General features: G+C 39.2%; 1 protein-coding gene across 1 annotated transcript in view; it reads right to left on the reverse strand.

Moving 5' to 3' along the window:
• Window positions 1-3,394: 3,394 nt before the first annotated feature.
• Dld (dihydrolipoamide dehydrogenase) overlaps window positions 3,395-11,057 on the reverse strand; it is a 28,475-nt gene continuing 20,812 nt past the window's right edge. The window contains exons 9-14 of the mRNA XM_004634976.3: window positions 7,072-7,262; window positions 6,087-6,257; window positions 5,612-5,801; window positions 5,150-5,287; window positions 4,160-4,249; window positions 3,395-4,067 (exon numbers count right to left, since the gene is read on the reverse strand). Coding sequence (XP_004635033.1) covers window positions 4,002-4,067; window positions 4,160-4,249; window positions 5,150-5,287; window positions 5,612-5,801; window positions 6,087-6,257; window positions 7,072-7,262 — 846 coding nt within the window. The 3' untranslated portion in view covers window positions 3,395-4,001. The remainder of the gene's footprint in view (window positions 4,068-4,159; window positions 4,250-5,149; window positions 5,288-5,611; window positions 5,802-6,086; window positions 6,258-7,071; window positions 7,263-11,057) is intronic.

Below are 11,057 nucleotides of genomic sequence, written 5' to 3' on the forward strand. Positions count from 1 at the left end.
TAAATACATTTAGCATAATTTTTTGGTATTTACTACAGGGTCTCACTACACAGATCAGACTCAGTGATTCTGTTTTCAGCCTCCCAGTGCTGGGATTACAGGCACGCACCACCACGCCCAGCCTCAGTTGCCACCTCAGCATGCCCTGGGGGTGGGGCTGGCACACAGGGATCAAACCCCAGTCCCTGCCTGAGCCGGCACATTAATCCACTAAGCTATCTGGCTGGCCCCTAATTTAGCATAATTATTAAATTCATTTACTGATTTAGTATTCATATCTAAATATTCTCACCATAGATTTATAGTCTCCATAAAGACCCTGGTGTCTAATTACATCTGTAAACTATTATCTGATGGGTATCTTCCAAAAATCTAGGGGCCACGGAGATGGCTCAGTAGAATAAGTGCTTCCCTGGCAAGCACAAGGGCCTGAGTTCAATCCCCGGTTCCGCAAAAATAAATAACTATAATTATAATAATCTAGTTGTCTCCAGTTCCAGATCAAAGTGAAGAAAAGCTACTGCTCCCCAGTGATCAAGAGCCAGCCAGCTGCAGCACATGTGCCAGTGGTTCAACATGGTCCCTGAGTTGCTCCAGGAATGTGAACAAAGCATTAATTCCTAGAAAATCAAGAGTGAATTGTGGCTTTTAAATTGTGCCACCTAGAATTAGGGCAAGGGTTGCTGATAGCAAAGATAAGATTCTATCAGGCCAGTTTACGGCCATTGCTTTTGCAAACTGCGCACCAAATGAACAGAATTCCTCAGCATTCATACTATATTTTACACAACTTCACAACTAAAGATTCTCCACCACCATCTGTAGGTGAGCCCCAAATAATCACGTCGCTTAGTCCAAGGCTCAGTGAACACTGCTAGCATCCAACTGCCAAGCCTGTGTCAACCACCTGCTGAACTCGGGCTGACAGCCCAGCCCAGCACCTGCGTGCTTTTCACACATTCTTCCTCTTTTGATCAGCTGGAATTTAGACAAGGCAACTTACCCCTGGCAATGTCATTTGAGAAGGTAACAAGCAAAATGGTTATATCATGGATTATTTTTCTAAAAAAGTCATCTATCTCTAGTTTCCAAGTCTACAGCTAAAATATATCATATTGTAATTACTAATTCTAATCAACCCTAATGAACTGGACTTCTACTTACCCTTCATAACCCAAGAAAATACTGGGTTTAGCAGGAGGCAGACATCTAAAACTTATTTCCAGGACTTTTATTCTCTACACCCAGATGTATTTTATTAAGTGAGAACTCTTAACTATTACTGTGTCTGCCTAGGATTTCATATTAGACTATTTTCTAATTAGAAATGTAAGGACCATGTTTTGAGATCTGAACACAACATCAAATTGAGATTCTAAGATTTTAAAAAGATACAGAAGTCACTTCCACCACCTCCCCGCCCCAAGTAGCACATACCACCCTGCTAGGGTTTATATCTAGGTGTCCCCCAGGCCTCCAGTCATGGGGAGGGCTTTCAGAAGTGACAGGCTGGGTAGGAGGTGGGTGGTTAGAAGAAGAGCCGGGTCACTAGGGCTGTGACCTGAAGGATGTATCTCCCTTCCTGGCTCTACTTCCTCTGTACTCTGCTGCTCAACCACCACCAGGTCATGAGTCACTCTGAACAAAATACATTTTGTGGAAGAAAATTTTAAAAAAGTAAAGGTATTGGAAAGTAACAGGCAGAGGCAGATGGAAAGTGACACTTTGGGAAATAGCACTCAGGCCAATGTCTCATTTTTTATAAGTTTTCACTTGAGAAGACAAAAAGCCAAATTTCACTGGTTAAGGAGTCCAAGGACAGACTTTGCAGCAAGCACAAACAGCTGCACTATGAAGGAGAAAATCCAAGGGTGGAGGCACAAGAGAGAGCCCCCTCCTTTTGTGCAAATACTCTACCCAATCTTGGGAAAGACTTTCAACAGCACAAGTAAAGCTAAATAAAAATGGACAGGAATTCCAGCCACTATACCTCACCCAACAACACACAATTTGTAGCTCATCCAATTTATCTGACTAAAAGAATCTTTACAATGTACCATTCATGATGATGACATGGTCCCCAAGACCACTGGACAAAGGAAAATGTGACTGACTCATATATAATGCAATTAAAATCTGGAGATGAAAACTTTTTCCTTTCAGCTCTGATCAACTGATAGTATCTTATTCCATGCAGATTACATTCACCAAATTTAAGACTAAAAATCACTTCAATTGCAGTCAAGTAAGTATCTACTTCACATTTCTGGGTCTTTAATACCTTCCCTTTTCTTTTTTTTAAAAAATACCTTCCTTTTAAAAAGTCTATGCTACGTACTAAATTTGGAAAGTACTTAATCTGAAATGATTCCTGAGTCCTTGAGATATTTACATAACCATTATAAGTATTTATCAATAAACGCAATTTTGTAACTCTTAAGAAATGACTATTTACCCAGCCAATGAAATCCACATAGGCAAAGACATATTAAAGAAAGACTCCTGGGCTGGCGAGATAGCTCAGCAGACTAAATGCCTGCTTTGGCAAGCCCACGGACCAGGTTTCAGTCCCAGGTCCCACATGCCATGCCGGCCCAGCCCCTGGGTGCACTGAGCAGGGACTGAAATCCAGGTGTGGTGGTGCATACCCGTAATCTCAGCACTGGGGAGGCTGAAAACAGGATCACTACAAGTCCAAGCTGTAGTGGTAAGTACAATGAAAAAAAATACATAAAATGAAAAAAAAAAAAAAAAAAAAAAAAAAAAAAAAAGAAAAATAAGACTCCCTTATGTTGTGTCTATGCAAAAGTATATGCTAAACAGCAGGTATCTAGTAAGGCAGATGAAAAGAGTAATGACCCTGTTATACAATGTGAGAAAGATACATTTTGGCCTATAAAAGAAAGAATAGCTGGGCATGGTGGCACATGCTTATAATTCTAGCACTCAGAATGCAAAGACCAGAGCACTGCTGCAAATTTGAGGCCAGTCTGGGCTACAGTGAGTTCAAGGCCAGCCTGAAATATATATAGCAAGACTCTGTCTCAAACCACCCCTTCCAAAAAATTTTTTAAAAATAATAAAATACATACTAGTAGTTATAAAATAATTAGGTGGGGCCAGCAAGTTAGCTTAGCATACTAAAGTGCCTGTTTAGGCAAGCATGGGGACTGCTGTTTGATCCCTAGCACCGCGTGCCTCGCCGGCCCTGCCCCCAAGGCAGGCTGAGCTGACCAGAGTCCGGGGGTAGTGGCGCATGCCTGTAATCCCAGTGCTGGAGAGGCTGAAAGCAGGAGGATCACCACGAGTCCAAGCTGCATAGTGAGACCCTGCAACAACCAAATACAAAAAAAAAAAAAAAAGAAAAAAAAGATTTCTAAACATGCACTCACAATAACCAGTAAATAAAACATTTATTTTAATATTTGCATTTCTCACTATTACACATTAGAGTATTTAATATCTGAGTTTTGTAGATAGGTTTAATTTCCATTGCTATATAATTCTCCTTCAACTTGTAGACCTCTATGAAGCCTTAAAAACTCCTTAAGCCTATAAATGTTACCTCTAAACTGCAAGAACTTAGGAGCTAAATAAAACAAGGGAGAAATGGTCAGTTTTTATTTACACAAGTTCAATTTATACATACGTATTCAAATCTTGTTCTAGTAACAGACTTGTTTCCAATATGAAAACCAAATTTAAAATGACTTGATCACTTTCTTCACATACCATACTCCAACTCCACCAACTTCACAGAATCAGAGGCCACTTAACTTGAATTCAGTGAAGTTGAACCTTTCATAAATAGCATAAAAATATGAACTGACGAAAACGAATCAGGATGCTACTATAAGTAACTTTCATCCTGCATGTTAATGTACTGAAACAAAATATTTAAAATATAGATACAAGATTATTGCATTCTGTCCAAACCTATTAAATCCTTCCAAAAGTTTCATAATTCAGTCCTAGAGATTTCAGAAAAAAATAGATCTAATTTAAAAGTTGATTGCTTTGCCAAATGATGCAGCCAGGTTTGCTTCTCTAAAAGCTTCAGATAAGGTCTGCAAGAGAAGACATGTAAAGTTTAAAACCAAATTATTTGTGTACCAGAGGAAAAATTAAGATGGCCTTCATCCTACATGCTGTTACTTACCGGATGTGCATGGCAGACTCTAGCTATATCTTCACAGGATGCTCCGTACTCCAAAGCCAGAGCCGCTTCATTGACCATTTCTCCAGCACCCTTTAAAATAAGCCAAGAAGTAACTTTGTTTCTAGGCCAAAACAATTCTGTACTAAGAAGATAGCAACAATTAAGAGACCACATCTTTAGACCCTACAGTTGTCTTAAATCTTTGTTGTGGCAGTGAAGTAAAACTCAGAAAACAAAGGAAAAAAAAAAAAAAAAACCTTAACAGAAAAAAAAAGCTTTGGCTCTGAAGCCAGATGACCTGGATTCAAATCCCGTAACTCTGTGACCTCCACCACTCACTGACAGTATGCGCTTCACTCATTTCCTCCACTTTGAAAGCAATAGCACCTACCTCACAAAGTTACTGTAAAAAAATGAAATAAGGGTAGTGTACGTTTCCAGGAAAAAGTGACACTGAAAGCCCCTCAAGTATTATTACTTTATTGTTAATCACATTCCTAGGGAGGAATACACTTCAGACTCAGAAGAGGCTATGGCTCCCCTTAACAGTTAATATCTGAGCTGAGATCTGAGTAAGAACCAGACACCCACCAATCTTGATGCAGAGCATTTATAAGCACAAAGGCTCTAGAATGTCAGCAAACATGCCCTGTTGTGAAAATGAAAGAAGGCCAATGCAATAAGAATTTACGAATCAAAGAACAGGAAGAGAGAAGGGGAGGAGGAGGGCAGAGTAACTAGATCAGAATATAAACATCAGGTGGCTTAAAATTAACCTATGAATAGCAAAGATCTCCAAGCCTGGGTGTGTTATAATCCTGCACTTGGGAGGCTGAGGCAGGTGAGGCTTCTTGGGCTACACAGACCAAGATCAGCCCACCCTGCATAGTGAGACCCTGTCTCAGAACTATCTATTTATTTATATATATTTTTTTAAAGCAATGCTTTGCATAAATCTTAAAAGGATTTCTCGGACTTCACAATACTCACTGGTCCCAGAATATGTGCTCCCAGCACTCTGTCTGTTGCCTTCTGCCCAATAATTTTCACCATGCCATCCGTGTCAGCATTTGTCTTAGCTCTGCTGTTGGCAGCAAATGGGAACTTCCCAACTTTGTACTCAATACCCTGCAAGGGAAAAAATGAGAAGCTACATAAGCTCTAAAAAGATTCATTTCTAGTAGGGAAAATCTCAATCAATTGTTGAGAACATAAAGACAAATCAAAAGGCAGGTTGAAGAAATGTATTTTGGTACAAATACAAACATAATGTTTGTCTATCTGGTTATATAGAAAGCCAAATATAAAAGGTCCGCAGTTAGCAACTTTCAACGCAGACAGCTTATCCTCCCCCTCCTTTCCTGCCAGTAAAGCTAGAGTGAATGATCTCTTCAAGAGCCTAAGGAAAAAAAAATGTATATACGTATCACCACCGTTCTACAGAGCTGTTACCTCTTCCTTCAGTTGCTCTTCTGACTTGCCAACCCAAGCAACCTCAGGGTGTGTGTAAATCACCGATGGCACACAGTTGTAGTCAATGTGCACCGCACCGCCAGCCATGCCTTCCACACAGATAATGCCTTCGTCCTCTGCTTTGTGAGCCAGCATCGGGCCAGCTACCACGTCACCAATAGCATAGATGCTGCCAGAAGCAGAAAAGCAGTGAGCTTCAGAGGGCCAAGGTGTATTTATTTACAACAAAGATACCCTGACACTTAGTCACACATACTATAAATAAATATATATGTACAACTTCAAAAATTCATGCATTTAGGTGCTAACTTTTGAGCAATAAAAAAATTCTTGTAATTATGCTATTCTTTCCTAAAGTCAATATTTTTTTAAGGGGAGGGGGAGAGATGGAGACAGAAGGGAGGGCAAGGGGAGAGAGGGAGAAAGATAAGTGGATATAAATTATCCAACTTACTTCGGAACTTTAGTTTGGAATCTGCTATTGACTGGAATTCTACCTCTGGGATCCAGTTCGATTCCAAGTTCTTCTAGTCCCAAATTCTTAGTAAAAGGTCGTCGACCAATACAAACCAAGAGTACATCACAAGTGATAACTTCAGCTTTCCCACCAGAAGCAGCTTCAACACTAGACACAGAAGAGTGCAAAACTATTACATGCACAGCTATAGAAATAACAGAAATTTAGGATCAGAGATATCTAAAGTGTTAAAAGGTGATGTAGCACAGTAATTAAGAACACAGGCCTCACATCAGGGATGTGACTCTGCTTGCCTAGCATATATGACACCTTCAGTTCATCCTTGTTACTAAAAAAAGCCAAACAAAAAGACTCAACATAGGGACCAAGAATCCACAAGATCCAAGTGCAAGCACTGGCTCCGCACCCTCCGCATAACTGACTTTGGGGTTAGTTCACCGCACTGTGTAAGTACGGTGGTACCGCACTTTAGAAAATTACTTCTTTCCATGATTCTGTTTGCAAACCGAATTGGTTGTGGACCAAATCAAATTTCCCCAGTGAATTCGACTCAGTAAGTAGCCAATTCTATTGCAACTAGAACTATGCAAAGAATTAAGTTTATGACCTGAGGCTCCACTGTATCTGTTGAGTGCCAGACATACAATAAGCAATCTAATTAATATTATTAATAATTTCCCCAAGAAACTGTTTGAAAATAACTTTACTAAATGCTGGTCATTTCAGCTTTTCCAAATGTAGACTATAAAAACACATTACAATGAGAACACCAGACTCATTCGTCCAATTACAACTTAATCCATGAATTTCAATGCACTATTTGAGAATCAATATTGAGCAATATTAAGCAACAACACTCTGCAAGTTATAAAAACTTCGTAATATGTGTTAATTCAGTTTTAGAGCATTTTTCTAAAAGAAACAAAGATAACACATCAACGATAAACCACAGCAAACTTACGAAACATCAATTTTTCCATCTGACTTCTTGGTGGCTCCAGTAACCTTTGTGTTCAATTTAAACTTAAACCCTTGTTTTTGAAGGATCCGCTGAAAGTTCTTCGATATCTCCATGTCAATTCCAACTCCACCTACGTGACCCAAAAATTCAACTGCTGTCACATCTGCACCAAGTCTTTGCCAGACAGAACCCTGCAAATGATTTAAAACCAATGATCATAAAAATTGGTTCCCATATCATGTGTTAATTAAATCACCTAAAATAACTTATTGCAAGGTATTTTCATTTTCTAATGCTTTTATCAGAAGTTGTGTGGCTTAAAGTTAACTTGGAATAAGTATAACTTCATATATATATATGAAATATACATGAAATACATGACATATGAAACATACACACACACACACACACACACACACACACACACGTTTTTTTAATATGGGGAAAGAGAGAGACAGAGACAGAGACAAAGAGAGAGAGAGAGATTAAGGTTGTTTTTCTCTTATTTTTTGTGGAACTGGGGATTGAACTCAGACCCTTGCACTTGCCAGGGAAGCGCTTACTCTACTGAGCCATCTCCCCGGCCTGTTTTTCTTTTTTGACACAGGATTTCACTGTAGTTCAGGCCCTAAACTTACTACATAGCTCAGACTTGCCTTAAACTTGTGGCACTTTTCCTGCCTCAACCTCCCCAGTGCTGGGATTACAGGCGAGTGCCACCACACCTAGCTTAAGAGGAAAGATAAGTTTAAACAGCATGATGGAGGAAGGTCTCAATGAGTGGTATTTGCACTAAGACCTGAAGGAGTGAAGCATACAGGCAGAGTAACAGGAGACCGTGATAAAGTTTTCCAAACAGAAGGGAAAAAGTGCAAAGATCCTGAAGGAAACAATGCTTGTACTGCTAATAGTGTAGTTTGTAAAACAGTAAGCCAGCCTTGTGTTTTATTTTTTAAACAAAGGAGCAATTTTTATATCTTATCCCAATTTTAAATTGAATGCTATTTTTTTAATTTCAAAAATTAGCAAAACTACTGAACAATGTGTGAAACTACACATAAAACAAATGTAATTTTACAGCATTAAATATGAAAAACTAGGAACACATCTTTTGCAAAAACTCATAATTTAAAATTATGCCAGTTTTCCTTTCCAACTAAATCACATCTGTTCATTTCTCTAACTTCATGAACTTCAGGGATGAAAGCTGAGTTTAATAAGAGGTAATCAGCCAGGCATTGTGGTGCATGCCTATAATTCTAGTACTTAGGAGGCTGAGGTAGGCGGATCACTGAGTGTCAGGCCAGCCTGAGCTACATAGTGAGTTCAAGGTCAGCCTGACCTGAGACCCTGTCTCAAAAAAGAAAAAAGGAAGCTGTATAGTGTCACTTAAACCAAGACAGATCATGAACCGAAAACATAAGATTGTAAAACTTATAGAAGACACGAGACAATCTGTGTGACCCTAAATTAGGCAGAAATTCTTTAAACATTAAAAGCATAATCCATAAAATTCACAAAACATGATAAATTGGACCTCATCAAATTTTTAAACTCTTAGAACACAAAAAATAAGACACACACGTCACTGGACATATTTATAAAGCATCTACATGTTAAAGGACTTATATGCAGAATACAGAAAGAACTCTCCAAACTCAACATAAAAAACAAACCCTATAAAAACATTTAAAATATTAGAAAAGACATTTCACCAAGCTTCTACTGAGATGGCAAACTCAAAAGATTCTCAAGACTACACCAGATAACTACACACACATTAAAATGGTCTAAACTGAAAGGATAGTACCAAGTACTGGTAAGGAAGAAGAGAAATAAATTTAAATCACTAGTGGGATTGTAAAAAAGGTGTGGCCACTTTGGCAAACAGGGACTGTCAAGAATTTAAACACAGTTACCTTGTGATATAATTATTATCCTGCTAGATATATAACCAAAGAAATGAACACAGGCATCTACATAAAAACATATAAGAATATTTATAACAGTATTTTTCATAACAGAATTAGCATTCTATTTGTCTACCAATTAGTGAGTAAACAAAATATGCCATATCAGTATAAAATATTTGTCTACAAAAAGAAGCAAAGTACATGCTACAACTTGGCTGAACCTAACTTAGAACATCTGAAGTGAAAGAACCCAGATATGGGGGCCGGGGAGATGGCTCAGTGGAATAAGCGCTTCCCTGGCAAGCGCAAGGGCCTGAGTTCAATCCTCAGTTCCACTAAAAAAAAACCAACCCAGAAACAACATGCGTATTTTATGATTCCATTTATATGAAATGTCCAGAAAAGGAAGCCTAGTGATAAGAGTATCAATTAGTGGTTTACAGAGTCCAGAAGAGGGAGAAATGAAGACTTTCTGTGAAATGGCATGTGGGTTCCAACTAGCACTAGATTGTGGTGACAGATCAACAACTCTGGACTGTAAAACAAAAGCCACTAAACTGTACACACTTTTAAGTGAGAACATGTGAATAACATCGCAATGAAGCTGTTTGTTTAAAAGTACACAGAAATCAGGACAGTAAGGAATAGAGTACACAAGTAGTAAGGCACATTACCTTGGAGTTGTATCATTCAGTGCAGAAAATGATCAACAGTAAAGTGCCCTTCTGTTTAAGAAAGCTGACCTCAAAATCCTTAAAGACAAGAAAACCAGGGCTGGCCAAATAGCTCAGCGGATTAAAGCACCTGCAAGCAGGTGCAGGTGCCAGGGGTTCGATCATGGGGCCTGCTGTGCCAGCTCCACCCCCAGGTGCACTGAGCCGGCAATCGAGACTGGGTGTGGTGGCGCGCACCTGTAATCCCAGCTCTTGGGAGGCTGTAAACAGGCAGATCACTAGGAGTCCGATCTAGTAGTGAGACCCTGAACACCCTGTAGACCCTTCCCTAAATATACAAAAAAAAAAAAAAAAGAAAGAAAAAGAAAAGAAAAAACCTCCAGTAATATCTATCACTGATTTAGAACTTATTAGAAGCCAAGTATTTATTGCAATATTTGAAACATATTGCCTCATTAAATTGCAACAATTATGTTATTTCCTTTTCTAAAAAGTAAATCAGCTACTTCAGAAAGACTGACTTAAGATTCAAAAGACAGTAAGAGGCAGAGTTAACATTCAAACATTCAAATTTAAATATGTCCTATTATAAAACATTCTCCCACATTCAGAAGAAAGTAGGCTACAGGCAGCCTGCATTCCCAAGTCAGGCCATGGCTCTGGGATGAGAGAGGGCATATGACTGTTAATCTGATGCCAACTAAGGAATTAGGAAACACCTAGCAGATTTGTAAAGCACACTCTGGGAAACCTAGCAGGTTACACAAGCACATGCCTGGGTACTCCTTACATGGCCCCTCACAGTTCTGGGTAATACCATTCGCTCTCCTGCTTCTCCTGCTCCAGCCACTCTGCCACAGCCGTCTGCCATGGGGTTTCTGCCTTGGACCCAGGTGGACAGGTACTGACTCTCCTCACACTGGGAGCTCAATTAAACACTAATCTGGGAGAAGGAATTTCAAGGCAGTCCAACATTTAGGTGATGGCAATAGGTACTGCTACATTTAGCCAGATTTATAGTGGGAACTGGACAAAAAGCCAAAGCCAAAAAATTTGAAAGACTTGTATTTTGGCTCAGAAAAAATCCAGTTGTAAGCTTGAGGCCAAGGAGCTATGATTGCTAAAGAGATTAGTGCTATTAAAAAGACCCAAGTAGGGGCTGGCGAGATGGCTCAGTTGTCTAAAGCACCTACTTGGAACAAGCACCTACTTGGGAAAGCACAGGGACCGCGGTTCGATCCCCCAGCACCACATGCCAGCCAGCCCCGCCCCCTGGTGGGCTGAGCTGGCCACACACACACAATAAATAAATAAAAATAAATAAATAATTAAAAAAACAAAAAACTAACGAACAGTTTAAAAAAATAAAATAAATCAATGTATAAAAACAAATTAATAA

Source organism: Octodon degus, unplaced genomic scaffold, assembly GCF_000260255.1.
Source record: "Octodon degus isolate 3935 unplaced genomic scaffold, OctDeg1.0 scaffold00068, whole genome shotgun sequence".
NCBI classification, from domain to species: Eukaryota; Metazoa; Chordata; class Mammalia; order Rodentia; family Octodontidae; genus Octodon; species Octodon degus.